We start from the raw sequence: 22,698 nt of genomic DNA, 5'->3' as shown, positions 1-22,698 counted from the left end.
CTAGGCTCGGCCTCCTTGTCCAACGTCTGTCATCTGGTAGGTTCCTTTCTCCTGCAAGGAGGGCCCCTCCCACCCCAAATAATGAGGAGTCAATCAGTAAAGGTAAAATCAAATAAAAGGTATTGAAGGGTTTACAACAAAAAATGAGACAAATAAGGAGGGAATAAACAGCAAAATTGTGCAATACAGTGATTACCCCCAAACTCAACCCTATAAAACAGATAAAAACCTTCTTCATAGATCAAAGTGACAGCGGGTGCTTGGGACTTCAATCCTCTGGCTATTGGCAAGCCTTGGGAGAGGAGCTCCAAGGAGTCCCTTGATGTTCCTTTGGGACCATGGGAATAAAACTCAGGAGAACAGCGACAGATGATGACAAGAGTAAGTGTTGTCTCTTCTCCTTCTCCCTTTTCTTTACAGGTGAGGAAGCTGTTGGAGGAAAATCTCTAGCCCTTCTATCACTAGAATGGCTAGATGTCTGCAAGTAAGACCTGTGATCGTCCCTGGCTGCCGCTCAAAGGGACAGCCCTGAGGCCGTGTTTGGGACAGCTTTTTATACACTCACCTGGGAAACCCCTTAGAAAGGGTGGGAAACCCCTTCTGAGAAACCCCATAGGAAAGAAAAACAACAGTTCTGACTGGAAGTTGTTTACAACTCCAGGAGAAATTAAAGAGCAGGAAAATTAACCTATAGCTCACATGGGCACAAAACTCCATTTTGGAACCAACATGGATTCCTGTAGTCACAAAACATATATGAAAGTGGACCCAACCTAACAGATGTGGGGTAATAGGCACCTATAAAAGACAAAGCCCCGAATATTGAGGCTGTCCCAATAAAATCAGGACAGCTGATCACCCTAATGTGGGTTGACATGTGGAACATTACCATGGACAAGATTGGCCCGTTGATACCATTCAGGTTGCTAAAAAGTCTCATCTTTTATGGAACATCCTTCAAGAACGTCCTTGTAGTTCTTTTAGGGTTGCACAGGCCATTTCTTAATCTCTTGTGCATGGGGATATCTGGACATAGCAGGCCTTTGGCTCTGCATGCAACAGACAGGTGAGGCAGCCCAATGTTCATACAGCATCATACCCTAGTGTTTACGCCAGAGTAAACTATATGGAGTTAAAACCAATGAGACCAGATGTGTGGAGTTAAAAACCAGTCAGATTGGTTACACCACTTCAAAACAGCCCTGCTAGTGCTTTGAAGTATTGATTATAGGGACAAAAGGCTTCTGACCTGAAATGAAAGGTTTGAGTATAAGAAGCCAAATTTCTCCTGGAGGAATGGTGGATTTGCTAGAAGCCCTGCAGCAAGCAAGAAGAGACAGGCATGAGCCACCTGTGAGGCCTGGGCTATGCTAGGAAAATTAACAGTGATTTGGGTTCAGGAAAATCCACCTCATGTCTGGATTTCAGCCTGATTGCTGCCTGCTAGACCATCTCCAGAAGCAGGCTGGGTGAGCTGCCTGCAGTATTACCTGTGGCCCCTGCAGGCTGCTCTTCCTCATGCTGAGCTTGTAGCAGCTGCTGAAACATTGGAGTCATGCACCTAAGAGATCAAAAGTCAATCTGAAAAGGTGACTCGGGTTAGTTATTTAGTTAAACAACATCATTTTAAAGTCAGTCTCGCTATTTGCCAGGGCCCATCTCATGGTTTTTGAGTTCAGCTTGGAAACCACTGAGCAGTGCCGGGTTAATGAGAACACCCACCATCACAGTCGTGAGGAGCCAAAGGAGCAGACTAAGAATCCTCATGCCTCCGGGCATCAGCTGACCCTGAAAGCTGGGGTCAGGAAGAAACTTCCCCATGACTAGGCTAGTCCATAATTACCCACTGAGGGGCTCTCATAGCCTCTTCTGACACAGCCAGCCTCAGGCCTACTGCAGCAGCCTGTCTCTGGGCAGGGCCTGGATCAGATGGCCCCAGGCACAGATTTCACTCTCACCACCAGAGCCACAAGTTATTCTGTGTAACAGCACTGCTCAGCTAGGAACCCTCCTGCTGCCTTACGGTGTTTCAGATGCGCTAGGCTTCCAGCCTACCTTCGACGCTGCCCTGCGCTCGATCGGTCCATGCTTGGAGTCTACTGGGCAAGGATGCAACCCCATGCTCTAAAGAGTCACTAGCCTCTGTTTGCCAGAAGCTGGGAAATGGGCAACAGGGGATGGATGACTTGATGATACCCGTTCTGTTCTTTCCCTCTGGGACACCTGGCATTGGCCAGGTGTCCCAGAGGGAAAGACAGGATACTGGGCTAGATGGACCATGGGTCTGATCCAGTATGGCTGTTCTTATGTTCCTTATAGGTCTGATTTGCGCTGGCAGCTCCTGGGTTTGTCACTAGGGGCTTGGTTGGTTTGCTGGACACCACAAACCAGGGAATTCTCTTTAATAAAGACACACCAAGAAAGTCAAGAAAAAAGTAAAACAGGCACAGACATTTGAAAACTCATGAGTCACATCAACTCATGCCATAAACTCCCTCTCCTTCCTGCACCCCTGGGGTATCAGTTTAGATGGCAGCTCTCAGCTGCTCAGATCCCTCTGTTCCTTGAGGAAAAGGAGCTGAGAGACTGGAAAATGCAACCTCCATCTCTGCCACTGGCAGTTCAGTTGCTAGAAGGTCCCAGGCACGGCAATGGCACACAACCCAGTTAGCCCCTCCTGGACCCCAGCAAAACATCTCAACCCCCAAACTTACTCTGATTTTTCATCATGGTCACGGCAAATCTCTCCTCAGTGTTGCCCTTAGCTTGCCATGAATGGTCACAGTTGGCAAGGTTCAGTCTGTGCTGGCTGGCTAAGCTGGACACTTACTAAACCAGGGGTCTCAAACTCAAATGACCACAAGGGCCACATGAGGACTAGTACATTAGCCCGAGGGCCACATCACTGACCCCCCAGCTGCCCCAACCTCACCCCCACTCCACCCCTTCCATGAGGCCCACCTCTTCCCACCAATCCCAACCCTTTCCCCCGGTGCGCCCCGGGCCAGGCCAGAGCCCCTCTAGGTAAACGCTGGGGGGTGAGGGGGGGGGGGCAGAGAAAATAACCCCGCAGGCTGCCCCATGTGTTTGAGACCCCTGTACTAAACAGAGGGAGTTTGGGAAGGGCAGGATGGGATGTAGGCATCCAGCTGAGAACACAGCAAGGTCACCTGGTTCCCTCTCTGTCATACAATATCAGGGTTGGAAGGGACCTTATCTAGTCCAACCCCCTGCTCAAAGCAGGGCCAATCCCCAATTTTTAGCCCAGATCCCTAAATGGTCCCCTCAAGGATTGAACTCACAACCCTGGGTTTAACAGGCCAATGCTCAAACCACTGAGCTCTCTCTCCCACCATGGTCTGTTTGGAGCATCCTTGAAGATCAGGAAGAAGGAGCCAGGTGGAGATGGGTGTGAATCCCCATCATGTGATCATTGTAGTAAGTTGGTCAGAGGGGTGAAACGGTGGCATGGCCTCTGCAGAAGTACCCAGTCCTTACTCGCTCAAGACTGAGACACTTAGGAAGGAGCCAGTCAGCCCCTCTGGGATTGTGCCCCGTGCCGTGTCTCTGTGTGTTGACAGACCTTCAGCCTGAGGAGATAAGGTGAGGACAAAAGCAGGATGCCTGCTCAGAACAGGGACAGGAATGTGCTTGTCCATGCCCCTGCTGCATTCATCTCCACATTGAGCTCCACAGCACAAATGTTCATGGGAACCTAAGGTGAAACTCTCAAAGCAGCTCAGATTAGAGGAGTTCTGCTTCTCCACTATCCAACCAGCCCCAGGCCTGGAGCCATGAGCTGGCACCAGGGGAACCTGCACAAGTGATTTCCCCTGAGGAGCCACCTCAGTCGAAACAAGATGGCTAATCCAAGCCACCATCCGGTACTGTGCAGAACTGTCTCGACTCACCACCCCCACCATTACTGTCAACTCCTTGGGGACTGCTGCTCTCTGCCCTGCCCTGAACTGGAGATCCCTCTGGGCTGGGACTACTCCACACAGAACTGGGGGAGATGGGGAGGGACTTGCCACTGCCATTCAGCCTGGACACAGAGTATCTTGGATACACAAGCCCCCTGCACCCCCAGTTGTAACCACCCTGTGACACACAGTGGGCCTGTACCCAGCTGGCCCCTGCAGCATCCCATTGACTCTGGGCACCGTGACCTCTCTGGAGCTCACATTCACTTAAAAGTGTCTACAGTCTTCTTCCACTTGGGAGAGCTGTTCCCAAACAAAGCCGTATGTTAGAATGGAATGGCCTAGGAAGCGGCCCCATTTGTACCAATATCCCTGTTCCGTAGTCAAGGAATGGTGCCTTCAGTATTCCAAACCGGCTCTTTCAGTGGAGCTCCCACCGCTGAGAATCCAGCCACAAAAGCCAGTGAGGGTGTGGGAACAGCAGGTAGACATGGAGTGGCTCTTTGCAGCTCTCTTCAGAAAGGAAGTTTCCATCTTTTCTCCTGGTGTAGATCCTTGAAAATGTCACAAAATGCCATGGGTGTGAGGGCTGAAAGCAAACACTCCTGGACTAGTCCCAGTTCCCAACTGGCACCCACATCTGGTCTTTGGGACCCAGGACACTCACAGAAAGGGTTTCTCATTTGGGGGAGAAAAGGATGCTTCCTGAGCTTCTGCTCCTGACATTCAGTAAGATCAGCCTGGCCTTTGGCCATACAGCAGGCTAATTTAACAGCATGAGAAACAGCATTGTCAGTGGACTAAGCCCAGGACAGAGAACAAGGGATTCCTGTTTGCTACTGCCAGATGAGTCACTTAATTCCAGAGCAGCCCTGATCGTGTTGATTAATCTTTCTGTTCTAGTTTCCTCATCTGTAAAAGGGGGGACAATACTATTGAGCCTCTGGCCTCTCCCTCCTATGTGGGTTTTGATGAGTAGCTGAGGTTTGGAAAATGCTAGTGTGATGTTATTGACATAAACTGTGACCATATAGATCATTGTTGCAACCACTGTTATATATTTGCTGCAACTATTGTACAAAGGTTGTCATGTGATGTGTCTATAAAAAGGTTATGATTTGCTGGTTATGATTACGCTATCTGTATGTGTATCATTTTGTATTTGAAGTTATGAATATTGGTTATGTACTTGTATCTCAATATGTTTGATGTGTTTTGATTCTAAGTAGCCTCAGTGAAGCATTTGATCAGCTTCTTGAGAAAGGACTATTCTCAATAAGAGCCCAATCAAGAAACATTTAACTGACAATAAACTTTGGGAGACACCAATCCACATCTGAGCTTTCCTAGGAACTTTCAAACTAACATGTAAACAATGGCATTGGCCTGTAAAGAACTGAGTCATGTATAGACATGTGACTTGCCCATGTGACTCCAAACTCCATCTTGTTGCTGTGATTTTGCACAGGAGAACCAAAAGGTTTCTGCCCACAAGAGTATAAAAGGCCCTGGAAACCCCTCCATTTTGTCTTCAATCCTGCTTCTTACTTCTGGAGGAACCTTGCTACAAACTGAAGCTCTGAACGACCCATCCCAGCTGTGGATGTACTCCAGAGACTTGATTTGAACCTGCAGTTTATTCTATCACTGCTACTAGCCTGAACCAAGAACTTTTCTATTACTGTATGTAATTGATTCCATTTAACCAATTCTAGCTCTCATCTGTATTTCTTTCTTTATATGAATAAACCTTTAGATTTTAAAGGATTGGCAACAGCGTGATTTGTGAGTAAGATCTAACTTGTATATTGACCTGGGTCTGGGGCTTGGTCCTTTGGGGTCAGGAGAACCTTTTTTCTTTTACTGGGGTATTGGTTTTCATAACCATTCATCCCCATAATGAGTGGCATTGGTGGTAATACTGGGAAACTGGAGTGTCTGAGGGAATTGCTTGTATGACTTATGGTTAGCCAGTGGGGTGAGACCAAAGTCCTCTCTTTTTGGCTGGTTTGGTGTGCAAGAGACCCCAGCCTTGGGCTGTGACTGCCCTGCTTTAAGCAATTTATCCTGAATTGATTCTCTGTTGTGTTCCGCCAGAGGCAGAATCATTACAGCTAGTAGATGGGCTAAGACTCCCAGAATGCCATACAACCCTTCAGTGATGGGGTCCCAGCAACCCACGACTCCCTGTTTGAAAATTGTCTCTTGAAAATGCTACCAGCTCCGCACAAGCCATCGCAAGCAACTGGGCTCCAATTCTCTGCACTGGGATGTCATCAAATCCAGCACCCTGTGCTGAGGCAGGACCAAATAAACCTAAGTTACCCCAACAGGCGTTTGTTAACGTGTTCTTAAAAACCTCTAGTGATAGGGATTCCACCATCTCCATTGGAAGCCTGTTCCAGAGCTTAACTACCCTCATCGTTAAAAAGTTTGTCCTAATATCTAACCTAAATCTCCCTTGCTGCAGATTAAGCCCATTACTTCTTGTCCTTGCCTACATTTAATGGATAGGAGAACAATTGATCACCTGTCCCAGATACCCCCTTTACGTAATTGAAGACTTATCAGGTCACCTCTCCGTCTTCTTTTCTCAAGACTAAACATTCCAGTTTTTTTTAAACTTTTCCTCATAGGTCAGGTTTTCTAACTCTTATCATTTTTGTTCCCCTCCTCTGGACTCTCTCCAGTTTGTCCACATCTTTCCTCAAGTGCAACACACAGAACTGGAGATAGTACTCCAGCAGGGGCCTCAGCAGGGCCAAGCAGAGTGGGACAATTACCTCTCATGTCTTACATATGACCCTCCTGTTAACACACCCCAGAATTACATTTGTGACAAAGCTCTGTCCTTGTCTCCATGGGTCCCACATTTCCTGGCAGATTTCACTAGCCTCAGAGGCTCACTGTGACTCTCCACATAACCCTTCTCTCTCTAGGGACAAGGGTCAGTCTACTGAGCCATTTTCATCATAAGCCAGCAAGGGAGGTGAGGAGAAGCTATCCTCCCTTGCACAGTCTCTGTTGTCTCCCAGTCTCAGTGATTAATCAAGGGGGGGGCAAAGGGGGAGCTCAGGCCCACCCCCTACTCCAGGGTCCAGCCCAAGGACCCTAATAGTATCAGCTATGGTAGCTGACCTTTTAGAAACATGACACATACAATTCCCTGGGCTACTTCCCCACAGCAGCCCCCACTTCCTCAAGCTCCACATCACCCTTACCTCAGGACTTCCTTCCTTGTGCCTGATATGGTGTGTGCTGCTTAATCACTTCAACAGCCCAACTTCCTCCCACAGCTCCTGACTTCCACACCCACCTGACTAACTGGGAGGCTTTTAACTAGTTTCAGCCAGTCCCTGATTGGCTTCAGGTGTCCCAATCAACCTAGCTTTCTCCCTGCCTTCTGGAAAGTTGTTAATTGGCCCCAGATGTCTTAACTGACCTGGAGCAGCTGCCATTTAACTTATCCTGGTACCAGGGATTTGTTTAGCCTGGAGCTAAGATATCTATCTCCCACTACTTTTCTATAGCCATCTCACCTTGCCCCGTCACACATTGTTGACTCATATGCAATTTGTGATCTTCTATAACCCCAGGTCCTTTTCAGCTGTACTACCACCTAGCCAGTTATTCCCCATTTTGTAGCTGTGCATTTGACTTTTCCATTGTAAGTGAAGGACTTTTCACTTGTCTTTATTGAATTGAATCTTCCTGATTTTGGACCAATTCTCCAATTTGTCAAGGACCAGTCTGGTACCTGAGAGACAATATTATGCTAAGTAGTATTCAAGCTGTTTATAAAACTGCATTCCTGGGGCATAGAAAAAATTGTGGCTTTTTTCTGGTAGATGGGGTACCCAAATATAATATGTAACAGGATCCAATGAGGAGCCAATGAGAAATGTATGACTTGTAGAGAGATTAAGGAGCATTATGGCCTGGGAAAGACTCATTGAAGATGCTACAGACACATTAAGCAGTCAGCAACAATCATGAGAGCCTTGCCTTGCTTTGCCCTGGCACCTCAGTGACATTACAATTTAAAAAGAAAAGAATAGTCTATTTTGTATCCTACTTTTACTCCTATGGTGGAGCCCCTGCAGTTGTTAAACACTGTGGGAAGGAGGGTAGAGTGGAGGAACAATACATGAATATTGGTGAGCTATGGAGTCCAATAACTCCCTTATCCTACAACTGGATCAATGCAAACAGATTCCATCACGTGTGGGAATCCTAATGGGGCTCTGACTACATGGACTGGGTCTAACAACAGAATAAAAGCCCCCATCCCTAGTGCATGACTGAGATCTGGCCAGTTCAAAATCTTCAGCACAGGTTACTTTTCCCTTTGCAGACTGTCAAGGCAAAAATCATGAATTCTCACAAATACTGGAGATGTAATAACAGTTCTGGAATCTGAATCATTGGTTTTAAGGCCAAAAGGGACTATTACAATTATCTAGTCCGATCTCCTGCATAACGCAGGCCAGAGATTTTCATCCCGGAATTCTTGCATTAAGTCTATAACTTCTGGTTGCGCTTGAGCATCTATTTTAGAAAAATATCTAATCTTGATTTAAAGACTTCAAGTGATAGAAAATCCACTATCTACCTATGTAAATTGTTCCTTTGGTTAATCACCTGCACTATTAAAAAATTGCACTTTATTTCTCATCTGAATTTGTCTAGATTCAACTTCCAACCACCGGAAATGGTTAGCGTACTTTAGAGTTCTCTACCATGAAAAATTTTCTCCCCAAGAAGAAGATACTAATAGACCATGACCAAGTTGCCTCTTAGGCTTCTCTTTAATAAACTAAATGGATTGTGCTCCTTTAATCTCTCACTGTAAGGCAGGTTCCTCTTCGAGTGCTTGCTCATGTTGATTCCAAGTAGGCATGTGTGTGCCACGTGCACAATCGTCAGTCGTCGGGTCGGCTCTGGAGCCCCCTGGAGTCACTCCTTCATGGCGGTGTATATAGGTCCCTGCTGATCCGCCAACTCTTCAGTTCCTTCTTACCGCTTGTGATGTTCGTTGGAGCTGCTTCTTCTCTCCCTTGCTACAGTAAGCAATCCCCTAGTGGACTTTTCCTATTTGTACCTGTAAAGAGTTTTTACTTAGAGTTAGCGTTTAAGTATTTTTATAGTTAGGTAAGTTTCTGTTGGGGTTTCTCCCTACCACGTTCTTCCCCTCCCAGGGACCCGTGTGGGTCCTGGCAGAAGCCTATGCCCAGGGGAGACCCTCATGACTCCTGTTTAAAGTGTTTGGGAGAAGCCCACCAGACTGACAAGTGTAAGATCTGCAGAGACTTCCACCCAAGAACCAAGGAGAGGGACTTTAGGTTAAAACGTCCCCCAGTTTGCACAGCCCGTGTTGGGCCCAAAGCCCAACACTTTGATGCGGCGCACAGTGGCCTCAGTGAGGGAGGCTGCAGCGCTGACAAAGGACTCGGGGTAGAGACCCGCAGCACCGCCACTCTCTGGCAGCGAAGATGAGCTCTGCAGCTTCCCGGCACTGCTTGCACTCACCAATGCCACACAAGGAGCAGAATAGAGCTGAAAGGGGGCGTTTGCCCGCAGTTAGAGCAGTGGAGAGTGAATGCACCCGTCGAGTGCACCCCGTGCTGGGACACTCAGCCCCTGCTCCAGCAAAACTGGCACCGTTGACTCCGGCCTCGCAGGGAGGTCTGTTGAATTTGGTCCCATTGGACTCCCCTGAGAGGGAGAGCCAGATGGGGGAGCTGGATCTTCCATCCACTCTGGACACATTTGAGGTGGCCAGGGACCCCATAGCAATGATATCTCTGTAGTCCCTGGCACAGGCAGTACCAGCATAGGCAGCACCAGCACCATGCAGAGGAGCCGTGCTTTCTAAGGGCAAACCAGTCATGATGCAGTACTGGTCGCCCTCCCCTTGGCACCGCTCTCCGGAACCGTCCCATTCGGCACCACCATAGTCACCAAGGATGGACTTGTCTTCGGGGTCAGAACCAGAGTCATACATCTCAAGGCAGAGCTGACACCACTCTTACCACCGTTTGAGGCAAGAGGAGAGGCAGCAAACCCCCACGATGCCCTGGCCACCACAATGGCAGGTGCCAATGCAGTGACCCTTCTGGGCCTGTGGGCATATCACCAAGCCCAGGAGCCGAGCTCCAGATCTCTACCTATTACCTTGGATAGGTGGGGGCCCCCCTGTCTTCCTCCAGGGTGAAGGAACCTCCAGGAGGCTCAGAGCCCAGTGGGTTGGGAGGGACCTATATACACCACCATGAAGGCATGACTCCAGGGGGCTCCACAACCGACCCGATGGGTACCGCTAGGGGAAAAACCTTCCGATGACTGTGCATGCGGTGCGCACCCACCTACTTGGAATGGACATGAGCAACACATCTCAAAAAAGCAACAGTTACAAGAGGTAGGTAACGGGGTTTTTTTCCAGACCTCAAATTATTTTTGTGGCTCTTTACTGAACCTTTTCTAATTTTGTAACATGTTTTTTAAATGCTGACACTAGAACTGGACACAATATTCCAGTAATGGTCTCACGAACGCCATATAAATACCACCACCTCCCTAGTTTTACTTATTATCTGCTGGCTTATACATCCAAAGGATCACATTTGCTTTCTCAGACACAGCATAGTGCTGGGAGCTCTTTTTCAGTCAAGGTTCATGGTGGAAACCTTTCACTGCTTTCCAGGATTGAGTCCTCCAACCTGTAAGCATGACCAGCATTCTTGATTCCTCGATGCCTGACCTTGTATTTGGCTGTATTAAAATATGTGTTGTTTGAATGAACACAGTTTACCAAGTTTCAGAGTAGCAACCGTGTTAGTCTGTATTAGCAAAAAGAAAAGGAGTACTTGTGGCACCTTAGAGACTAACAAATTTATTTGAGCACAAGCTTTCGTGAGCTACAGCTCACTTCATCAGATGCATTACCAAGTGATCCAAATTGCTCTGGGTAGCTGAGCTGTCTTTATCATTATTTACTAGTTCACTAATCAACGTGTCCTCTGCAAGTTTTATCAGCAATATTTTATATTTTCTTCCAGATCATTGATAAATATATTGACTAGTATTCATCCAAGAACAGATCCCTGTGGGACCTCATTAGAAATGCCCCATTGGATGATGACTCTCCATTCCATCTAACATGTGCCACCGTAAGTTTGTAAAATGTTTATTTTTTAACAAACATGTTGTATGGTACTAAGTCAATGCCTTACAGAAGTCAAAATATATTTGGTCAACAGTTACCTTTATCAACCAAACTTGAAATTTTATCATAAATGATACCAAGTTCATTTGACAAGACCTATTTTCTGTAAAACCATGTTGTGAATGGAGTTGTCCGTGCACTGGGAGATACTGCAATACATATCTCATGTATCTTAATAATATACAAGTTATAAGTAGTTATATTATCCCTTCACAGAGGTCAGTCTCATTGGGCTATAAATGGGTGTGGTACCAATGTGCCAGTGCTTTTGTAGCTGGTTGGGAGAATGAGTTATTCAGTACAATGGCTGCCTGTTACAGAATCATAGAATCTCAGGGTTGGAAGGGAACTTAGGAGGTCATCTAGTCCAAGCCCCTGCTCAAAGCAGGACCAATCCCCAACTAAATCATCCCAGCCAGGGCTTTGTCAAGCCTGACCTTAAAAACTTCTAAGGAAGGAGATTCCACCACCTCCCTAGGTAACACATTCCAGTGCTTCACCACCCTCCTAGTGAAAAAGTTTTTCCTAATATCCAATATAAACCTCCCCCACTGCAACTTGAGACCATTACTCCTTGTTCTCTCATCTTGTACCACTGAGAACAGTCTAGATCCATCCTCTTTGGAACCCCCTTTCAGGTAGTTGAAAGCAGCTATCAAATCCCCCCTCATTCTTCTCTTCCGTAGACTAAACAATCCCAGTTCCCTCAGCCTCTCCTCATAAGTCATGTGTTCCAGTCCCCTAATCATTTTTGTTGCCCTCCGCTGGATGTTTTCCAATTTTTCCACATCCTTCTTATAGTGTGGAGCCCAAAACTGCACACAGTACTCCAGATGAGGCCTCACCAATGTCGAATAGAGGGGAACGATCACGTCCCTCGATCTGCTGGCAATGCCCCTACTTATACATCCCAAAATGCCATTGGCCTTCTTGGCAACAATGGCACACTGTTGACTCATATCCAGCTTCTCATCCACTGTAACCCCTAGGTCCTTTTCTGCAGAACTGCTGCCTAGCCATTCGGTCCCTAGTCTGTAGCGGTGCATGGGATTCTTCCATCGTAAGTGCAGGACTCTGCATTTGTCCTTGTTGAACCTCATCAGATTTCTTTTGGCCCAATCCTCCAATTTGTCTAGGTCCCTCTGTATCCTATCCCTACCCTCCAGCATATCTACCTCTGTCATAAATATAAAGGGAAGGGTAAACCCCTTTAAAATCCCTCCTGGCCAGAGGAAATCTCCTCTCACCTGTAAAGGGTTAAGAAGCTAAAGGTAACCTCGCTGGCACCTGACCAAAATGACCAATGAGGAGACAAGATACTTTCAAAAGCTGGGAGGAGGGAGAGAAACAAAGGATATGTGTGTCTGTCTATATTCTGTCTTTGCCGGGGATAGACCAGGAATGAAGCCTTAGAACTTTTAGTAAGTAATCTAGCTAGATACGTGTTAGATTATGATTTCTTTAAATGGCTGAGAAAAGTATTGTGCTGAATAGAATAACTATTTCTGTCTGTGTATCTTTTTTGTAACTTAAGGTTTTTGCCTAGAGGGGTGCTCTATGTTTTGAATCTAATTACCCTGTAAGGTATCTACCATCCTGATTTTACAGGGGGAATTTTTTTTTATTTCTATTTACTTCTATTTCTATTAAAAGTCTTTTTGTAAGAAAACTGAATGCTTTTTCATTGTTCTCAGATCCAAGGGTTTGGGTCTGTGGTCACCTATGCAAATTGGTGAGCCTTTTTATCCAACATTTCCCTGAAAAGGGGGGTGCAAGTGTTGGGAGGATTGTTCATTGTTCTTAAGATCCAAGGGTCTGGGTCTGTAGTCACCTAGGCAAATTGGTGAGGCTTTTTACCAAACCTTGTCCAGGAAGTGGAGTGCAAGGTTGTGGGAAGTATTTTGGGGGGAAAGACGTGTCCAAACAGCTCTTCCCCAGTAACCAGTATTTGTTTGGTGGTGGTAGCGGCCAATCCAAGGACAAAGGGTGGAATATTTTGTACCTTGGGGAAGTTTTGACCTAAGCTGGTAAAGATAAGCTTAGGAGGTTTTTCATGCAGGTCCCCACATCTGTACCCTAGAGTTCAGAGTGGGGGAGGAACCTTGACACCCCTCCTCCCAGTTTAGTGTCATCTGCAAACTTGCTGAGGGTGCAATCCACACAATCCTCCAGATCATTTATGAAGATATTGAACAAAACCGGCCCCAGGACCAACCCTTGGGGCACTCCACTTGATACCGGCTGCCAACTAGACATGGAGCCATTGATCACTACCCGTTGAGCCCGACAATCTAGTCAACTTTCTATCTACCTTACAGTCCATTCATCCAGCCCATACTTCTTTAACTTGCTGGCAAGAATACTGTGGGAGACCGTGTCAAAAGCTTTGCTAAAGTCAAGGAACAACACATCCACTGCTTTCCCCTCATCCACAGAGCCAGTTATCTCGTCATAGAAGGCAATTAGATTAGTCAGGCATGACTTGCCCTTAGTGAATCCATGCTGACTGTTCCTGATCACTTTCCTCTCCTCTAAGTGCTTCAGAATTGATTCCTTGAGGACCTGCTCCATGATTTTTCCAGGGACTGAGGTGAGGGTGACTGGCCTGTAGTTCCCAGGATCCTCCTTCTTCCCTTTTTAAAAGATGGGCACTACATTAGCCTTTTTCCAGTCGTCTGGGACTTCCCCGGATCGCCATGAGTTTTCAAAGATAATAGCCAATGGCTCTGCAGTCACATCCGTCAACTCCTTTAGCACTCTCAGATGCAGCGCATCCGGCCCCATGGACTTGTGCTCGTCCAGCTTTTCTAAATAGTCCCGAACCACTTCTTTCTCCACAGAGGGCTGATCACCTCCTCCCCATGCTGTGCTGCCCAGTGCAGTAGTCTGGGAGCTGACCTTGTTCGTGAAGACAGAGGCAAAAAAAGCATTGAGTCCATTAGCTTTTTCCACATCCTCTGTCACTAGGTTGCCTCCCTCATTCAGTAAGGGGCCCACACTTTCCTTGACTTTCTTCTTGTTGCTAACATACCTGAAGAAACCCTTCTTGTTACTCTTAACATCTCTTGCTAGCTGCAACTCCAGGTGTGATATGGCCTTCCTGATTTCACTCCTGCATGTCCGAGCAATATCTTTATACTCTTCCCTGGTCATTTGTCCAATCTTCCACTTCTTGTAAGCTTCTTTTTTGTGCTGTTTAGCCAGAAATGTGAAAAGCTTTCTCAAGAGAAATAGACACTTTGGGTGGCTGAAAGGGAGAGGTTGATGTCTCTGTCCAGAGATATGATACTGCCAGAATCAAGCGTTCAAAAGCACAAGTTGGGATCATGAGACTGGCTTAAAAATCAAGAGATTTAAAAAAAACCAGATGTAGGGTTCCTTTTATTTGCCTGCTGTTTTCTGACCCTGTAGGAATCACTTGGATCATATTTTCTAACTTCTTGTGTAACCCCATGGGCTAGTAACTCACATTTTTTACATGAAAGCTGAGATTCTCTCATAATCACAGGGTTCTCAACTTGTCATAAAATCATGAGTTGCCAAAACTGTAGGCAGCATTTTCAGCAAGTGGGTGTAAGTGGTATAAAGGTGCCAGGTGAGAGACAGCAGAAGGCAGAGTATTTAAAAGAATGACAGGGTCAGGTGAAAGCAGAGGTACTCTTGGTCCATGCCTAGAGCCCCAGCTCCTGGAGTCATGTAATCACAGCTTTAATTGAAAGTAAGCGTGTAACCATGGCTGAGCCTATGCGTTTTGTTGCTCAGGGCAAAAAACGTTTCGGGTGCCCCCTTAACGGCCAAAGGGTGCACAGGCAAGACGGGACTAAACCACTCCTCAACTCTGATCTGATGCCTCCTGAGGGTGATGTGGCGCTTCGAGGCTGGGGGCCAGCGTGGCTGCCCCAAGGCTGACCCTGTTTCTGGCCTTAAGAGGCGCTGAGAGTGTCACTGGTCCCGGGACATTCACTGGGAGATACTGGGAGCCCCACGCATCGCAGTGGGGGCTAAGCCTAACTCCCTGCTCTGGGCCCCCCATCCCCGTCCCGAGAGGATTCTGGGCATTCCCTGGCTGCTGGGGGGCGCTCGTGCCCCGCGGGGCTGGGGAGAGGCGGTCGCTGCCGCCGCCCGCACCAACGCTCCGCTCCGGAGCCAGAGAGCCGGCTGGGGCGGGGCTTAGGCTGCTTTCCACTCCCCGCACGGGGGCCGCCATGCACCCCCCGGCTGCAGGGCCCGGGGGAGCCGGCAGCGCCTCGCAGCGCCCGGCCCCGGCTGACCGCAACGGAACGGGCCGGTACCAGCCTTGCCGGGGCACGCGGCTCGCCACTGCCCGCTGGGCCCATTGCCATGGCAACCGCCACCCCAGCAACACCAGTGACGCACTCCCGTGGGGGAAGGGGCTTCCTGGCCGCTCCTGCAACGGCCCCTCCCCACGTTCCGGCCCAGGTGCCCGTCCGGCCAGGCTGGTACTGCGCATGCGCCCAGCCCCAGCCCTCCGCCGCCGGCCACTGGCTGCCGGGGCCGGGCGGGGGCTGCGGTCGCCCCGCCCGGGGGAGGAGGGAGCGCGGCGCCGGGCGCGCTGAACAGGGAGCCGGGCGCTCCCGGCCCCACCGCCGCCACTATGCCCGGCAAGTCTCGCTACAACCTGGTCGACGACAGGCATGACCTGCGCGTGCCGCTGCACAATGAAGACGCTTTCCAGCACGGCATCTGCTTCGAGGCCAAGGTGCGGGGCTGGGCGCTGTGCGGTGCCCCGGGGCGGGCTGGGCGCTGTGCGGTGCCTGGAGCGGCTCGGCTCGGGGCGGGCTGATGCACGTCCAGAACCTAGCTGAGGGAAAAGCCCGTTTCCTGGTCCCGTGCCACTGCCTCTCCCCAGGCGGGGCCGGGAGCCGCGCTCAGGTGGCGGGGTGCTGCTGTGGCGGCGGCGCCCTGTCCGGAGCCTTGTGCGGCCCGCACCCTTCCCGGCAGGCAGGCGGGTTGCCTTCCCTCCAGCGCAGAGCGCGGGTGTGGGCCGAGCCCGCAGCGCCCTGCGCCTTTCTCCTGGAACGGGCTGGTGCCGGGGGTCGGCAGGCGGGGAGCGGCGGGCCGGGCACGGCGAACTTCAGCAGGTCGCCAGCGCAGCCATGAGCGTAGGACTCGGGCTCTGGCTTATGGCTGATATCAGGTGGAACTGTGCCTTGCTTTGCCTCTCCTAAGCCAGGAGCTCGGCCTGCATTAGGGGCTCGTAGCGCGGTGTGACCTGCCACTTCCATTAAAACGTAAAAGGCATTAGAGGACAAGGCTATCTCGGGAAAGGTCAACAGCCCCAACCCCCTGGCTAGGCCAGGATGGTTTGCTATGGAACATTATTAGTCTACTTTTTTAAAAAAGAAAAGGAGTACTTGTGGCACCTTAGAGACTAACCAATTTATTTGTCTCTAAGGTGCCACAAGTACTCCTTTTTTTTTTTTTTTTTTTTTTACTCTGAAATCTACTTTTTAAGTGACTCAAGAAGCTGGGCTTCCACCACTTCTCTCGAGAGTTTATTCCTCCGTCTAGCTCACACCTTAGGGTAACTTGTACTTCCCTTTGTCCTTGTATCTAGACGCTGAAACGTGTTAATATTCCTCTTTCTTATTAAGCTGTTGGCTCAGAACATCTATGGTCTGGCTCAGGTTTGGAGTAGGTGCAAAGTAACAGCTGAATTGGACAGTGACCATAGAAAGATCAGTTTTGCTGCCCCTGTTTAGACTATTGGTCCATTTAGTTTTGGATGCTGTTTCTGGCAATGGCCAGTGCTTGATCAGAATGTTTTCAGAGGAAACCAAACTTTCCCTATGCTCCATTATGTACCTGGCCAATTTGTATTAACTTTATACAAGGTTGAATGGGGTGGGGGTTGAAAGATTATCATTTCAGCCTTGTTTTTTGCCTCAGTGGCCAGTGACACTGCCTTCCGCATCACAGGAAGGACTGGCCATTTAAAAAATATAATGCATTTATATAGTGTCTTTTCTTCTCAAGGAATCCCAAAGTGCCTTGCAAACTTAGCCCAAACATGTAGGAATTGTTCCTTCCACCTCTGGCTTAGAACATGGCAGGAATACATAGTAAAACATACTGTATCGACTTGGAGCTGCAAGGTGGATTCTTGAGAAGGCAGAATGGAACTGCCTGGATTGAAATTTTACTAAAACAACTAGGTGAAAATGGCAACAGGAGATTTCACAAGTGATCAGGATCTCTGCTGTCTCTCTTATCTAGATGACACTGCTGAGGACAGGACAGTTGTTTCTCACCACACACACTATTGGCATTTGTTCCATCTGGACTCGGAGCAGAGTGCTTCCTGCAGCATCCATGCCTGCTTCTAGATCAGGGGTGGCCAACCTGACCCTGAGAAGGAGCCAGAATTTACCAATGTACATTGCCAAAGAGTAACATTGCAAAAGAGTAAAAGTAATATGTCAGCAGCCCCCCATCCGCTCCCCAGCGCCTCCCGCCTGCTGGCAGCCCCCACCAATCAGCGCCTACTCCCCCCTCCCCACCACAATCCGCTGTTTCACCTGCACAGGAGGCTATGGGGGGGGAAGGAGCATGGGCATGCAAGGCTTGGGGGAAGGGGTGGAGTGGGAGCAGGGCTTGGGGCAGAGCAAGGGGTTGAGTAGTGAGCACATTGGAAAGTTAGCATATATAACTCCAGCCCCGGCATCAGTGCCTAGGTAAGAAGCCGTATATTAACCTCTGAAGAGCTGCATGCAGCTCTGGAGCCACAGGTTGGCCACCCCTGTTCTAAATATTCCATCCAAGTGCTGCTGACCAACTTGGCTCAAGAGCTGGCAACAACACCACAGCTCTTCATGATTCTGAACTTCTCTGCCCCATTTCCACACTCTCCCACTCTGAACAGGCCTATGGCAATTTGTAACTTATATCTATCCTGATCTAACTACTTTCATTGCCCTCTTCTGGATTAATTCTGTCTCTGCTACACTCATGGAACTAAAGCTTAAGCCTGTTCTCCAAATAAAGGTGCACAATTGGTTTGCAGCAATGTGGTTACAACAGTTTTAGTTCTTCTCCCTTTTTCATGCATCACTTTATGCTCTTTGCTTTTTAATTGCTGCTGCATTGTAAGTGTATGTTTTCACTGATAAAGGACTTGCCTCCATATGCATAGCTCCTGCTGACAGTGGGCTTTGGATCAGGGCCCATATATTTTTCCCATGGGTTCCTTCAAGTTCCAAGCCCCTTGGTGCATAAGGGAAATTTAGTTTGTTTTGGCAAATGAGCTCTGCCCTAATTTCATCTTCTGTCCTGCTCTTTTAACATCCACCTTAGATTTCTATAGCATTAGCTGCCTAATCAAAACTGCTTAGTGAAATCTGCCATTGATACTGCCTTGTTCATTCTCTTAATCAATAAAATGGCCCATCGTGCTGAGTGCTGTACAAACTCAGAGTAAGACTTTTCAAAAACACCCAAGTTCCATTTACAAAATCATGTAGGTGCTCAGTCTAAGCCCTGTGGAAATTAGGAGCCTAAGGACATAAGTGGTTTTCACTGTGGAATTTAGGCTCCTATGTCACTTAAGTGCTTTTGCAAATTGTACTTCCATCCCTGTCTCAAAGCTGAGATTCTAACACTCTTGCAGTCTAATTTCTAAGACAAGGCATAAGTGGATTTAAAAATAGGAGAGAGGATGAGGGTAAGCAGTGATATGTGGTTACACAGGTTGCCTAATACACAATTTAAGGAGTCTGATTCAGTTTCTCTGCCTTTCACTGGTCCCCATTTTTAAACACTTTATTTACTAGTGAATTAATCCCCTGCCTATTTCCACTGTTACTAACTTCCTCCTTTGCTTAGCTTTACTGATTTTTAAACCTTTCTGCTCTCCATTTTTAAAACACTTCTTATAAAAATATTTTCATGTCTTTCATTTAAAAAAAAAATTGCCTCTACCTTCTTTCCCCTGTTCTCACCCATCCCAAAGTCCAGCTGCATCCCTCTGCGAGTTCAAGTCCCTTTTACTAGATACAGTTTCCCACTGTAACGTAGTGATGTCGGTGGGGCTTTTGAGACGCTGAAACTGGGTACGCAGGGCTCAGGGCTGGATTAAGACATAGTGACTGCAGTCCCATGATATGCTGGGACCTGTGTTGTGGTGTATCTAGGGCACTGACTTGCCTTAATCTGATGGTGGGAGAACTCTTCTGGCCTTAACTCACTCTCCCTCCTGGGCAGAACTGGGAGCTGTTATAGACCACTCTTTGGAAGGGGTAGGGTCTTGGTCCCATGTGATTGGAGGCAGAGGAGTGCTTTAGTCCTGCTCCCCCACCCCATATTCCCTCTTTGTTGAGGCTGCCACTGGACAGCCCAGAGGAGAGGTGGGGCCTTCTGTCAGCCTCCCCTGTTCCCAGGGAGGGGCCTAGTGGACTCCTCCCAGGAAGTGTGGGGAACAGTGGGAGCCTTTCTGGCTGGGACTTCTTGCTACTGGTGATAAGATCCTTGCCTCCCTAGCCTTCTCAGCTGCCTCCATAGTGCACTGCCATCCTATCTGTCCTTGTACCTCCTTTCTGTAAAGGTTCAAACACTTGTTATTTGGCAGGTCCACTGGGCTGTGCATTTTGTGGTGTAGTGTGGGAGGGCAGGGATGCTAGACGTGTGCATTCTTGTTAGTGAATCTGGCAGCAAAAGACCCCTCTGTCTTGGATATTTTTCAGTCTCTTGGCAGATGTGGTCAGTGTTTCACACATTCTCCCTGATTCCCTCCCAGATTGAGAAAAATTTGGTGATTCCTCCCCCATGACCTCTGACCCTGAGCAGGTGGTATTTGGTGACAGTGTCCATAATAGGTATAGCTGATCATGGAGTTTGAAAGGCAAAGGTACGAAATGTTGTCTGCCTCCCAATTCAGTATGGTGGACAGGGCTGTCATGCCGACAACAGAGGCTCCATCTGAGGCTACTTTACTTCAGATAGTGTTTCCCCAAGGTTTGATTGATGGGCAGCCGTGACATTTCACTTGTGTTGTCAGTTGGTGGGAGCTAACCTGCAGAGGGACAAAGAGGGTGATCGGATGAGAACTCTCAAGGCTTCTGCAGCTGAAGGTGTTTGCCTTCTTCAGAGGCAAGCCTCTGCTTTGCTGTGCATGGCACAGTCACCCTGCAGCCTGGCCCAGCATGGGCAATTGGCTGACCAAGGACACTGCTGTGGGGGGTGCTGAGCCATAGAAGAATTGGTCTTGGAACCAATCTATAATCTACTTCTTGACTGTGTGCTGGGGATTGCTGATCGTCATCCACCGGAATTGCCCAGGAACTGAATTCACTCTTCCTTCCCCCACTCCATGGCCATGGTGCTGATTGTTATCCTACTCCCTCATTGAACATCCTCGTCCTCCCCCCCCCCCCCCCCCCCACAAGAGGTACTAGAGATTGTCTTCCACTCTAGCTCCTGCCCCCACTGAGTGTTCTGCCTTCTCCAAACATCCATGTTGACCTGGGGCATGGCAGCCTGGGAGCCAACTGTCTCATGCGCAGGGTGATGCAGAGCATAGTACTGGGTCAGCCCATGTTCTTTTGTCTGTCTCTGGATTTCTCCACTTACTCTGCTCCAGCTGTCTGTTGACTCAGTTTCTCCTTGTCACCAGCCTGTCTGTTTCTTCAGAGTGGTGCATATTAACCTTGCTCTCTACAGATATTCTCATTTGCTTCTCTTTCCTTGAAGTATTTTGTGTGCTGTGATTTGCATTTACACCAAGGAGCATCCATTTGACCCTGTCTTCCCAAATTTGTGTGCTGCTCAAGAAACTCCTACTGCCGTATTGCCTGAGCCATCTGTGTTCTGCATTTCTCCATCCTCTTATTAGATTGGCAGAGATTAATTAAGTACTTATGCTCCTCTAATTCTTATCCTGAAGGATCCCAAAGCACTTAAATAGCATGGCTCATCCACCTCTTAGGGGAATGCAGAAGGTGTTCTGCAGTAGCTTCCCTGCCCAGGAGGGGTGAGAATATCTCTGAATAGAACGGCAGGGGGAATATTAGTGTGCTGGAATGTAATTACCCACGTAGGAGTTAACCCTGGCCTCCAGGCTAAACATGCCTCTTTTTCTGAGGAGTGTCCGGGGGTTGTTAATAACTGTTAGCAGTCAGGATCTGTGATTTACAGCCCCTAGGAGGGCAGAAATGGCTCTCTGTGCTTCTGTAGATTAGAATTCTTAACCAGCTTGCTTGGGACTTTGTCTAGGAGGTGAGCGCAGGCCTGAGTCTGTATTAATTGATTTTTACACTCAGACTAGTGCTATCTGCAGCTGCCTGCAAACAGCACTTATGTTAAGATACATCTCTTACCTGAAGTAATCAGTACTCTGTTGTACGCTGTTACACTCTATTTTTAATACTGATCAGTAAGCTCTGTCTGAGCGAGGGCCTAGCTGGGCCATTGGGGTGGGGGATTTGAACCCCGGCCTTAGGTCACCATTGAAAACCAGTTTTTTTGGCTCATCCAAGTCCCAGTTTGTCTCCTTTGTGAACCCACTGCAGGGCCTGATGGATCGGCTGCTGGGAGTCCCACAGCTGGACCAGCAGGAGGTGCTGCAGGCCGCTCTGGCTGCTGGTATTGACTGGCAGAGCCCCACCTTGCCTTTCTTTAATAGTACCGCTTAGCTCTGGTGTAGCACTCTTTGTCACAAAGGTCATCAGTAGACAGCCCCCCCCCCCCCCCCCGCTTTGAGATGGGGCCTTTCTTTTCCCCTTCTCTCCAGCAGCACCCTGGGGAGAGCAGCAGGCGGTGGGTGAGGAAAGGGGAAGGGCTGGCAGATTGCAGCACCATGGGGCACATATATGGGCCTCTAGCTCCTGGTGGGAAAAAATGAGTACTTGTGGCACCTTCGAGACTAACAAATTTATTTGGGCATTAGCTTTCGTGGGCTAAAACCCACTTCATCAGATGCATGCAGTGGAAAATACAGTAGGAAGTTATATATACACAGAGAACATGAAAAAATGGTGTTGCCATACCAACTGTAACAAGACTAATCAATTAAGGTGGGCTATTATCAGCAGGAGAAAAAATAACCTTTTGTAGTGATAATCAGGATGGTCCATTTCAAACAGTTGACAAGAAGGTGTGAGTAACAATAGGGAGGTTGAAGTGTTCTCAGACTGGTTTTTGAATGTTATAATTCTTGGCATCTGATTTGGTCCATTTATTCTTTTGCGTAGAGATTGTCCAGTTTGGCCAATGTACATGGCAGAGGGACATTGTTGGCACATGATGGCATATATCACATTGGTAGATGTGCAGGTGAATGAGCCTCTGATGGTGTGGCTGATGTGATTAGGTTCTATGATGGTGTCCCTTGAATAGATATGTGGACAGAGTTGGCAACGGGCTTTGTTGCAAGGATAGGTTCCTGGATTTCCATCCCACCATCAACCTCAGCCTGGACCAGTCCACAGAAGAGATCCACTTCCTGGACATTACAGTGCTAATAAGCAATGGCCACATAAAAGCCACCCTATACCGGAAACCTGCTGACCGCTGTACTTACCTACATGCCTCCAGCTT

The 22,698-nt window shown here is 48.3% G+C and overlaps 1 protein-coding gene across 11 annotated transcripts in view; it reads left to right on the top strand.

Annotated features, from left to right (window-relative positions):
- The first annotated feature begins 15,452 nt into the window (after window positions 1-15,452).
- The window catches only part of LOC102945167 (nitric oxide synthase 1 adaptor protein), a 188,816-nt gene continuing 181,570 nt past the window's right edge, over window positions 15,453-22,698 (top strand). For 2 of the 11 annotated variants that reach the window (XM_043520859.1, XM_043520862.1), the window contains exon 1: window positions 15,620-15,868. In XM_043520859.1, the coding sequence (XP_043376794.1) occupies window positions 15,764-15,868 (105 nt within the window). In that variant the 5' untranslated portion in view covers window positions 15,620-15,763. Of the gene's footprint in view, window positions 15,869-22,698 lie in introns of all 11 variants that reach the window. The other 9 variants (XM_043520866.1, XM_037907472.2, XM_043520861.1 and 6 more) reach the window with 5 other exon arrangements.

This window comes from Chelonia mydas, chromosome 8 (assembly GCF_015237465.2).
Source record: "Chelonia mydas isolate rCheMyd1 chromosome 8, rCheMyd1.pri.v2, whole genome shotgun sequence".
In the NCBI taxonomy this organism is placed as follows: Eukaryota; Metazoa; Chordata; order Testudines; family Cheloniidae; genus Chelonia; species Chelonia mydas.
The sequence above is the reverse complement of the archived record's forward strand: the minus strand, read 5'-3'. Positions and strand labels throughout refer to the sequence as shown.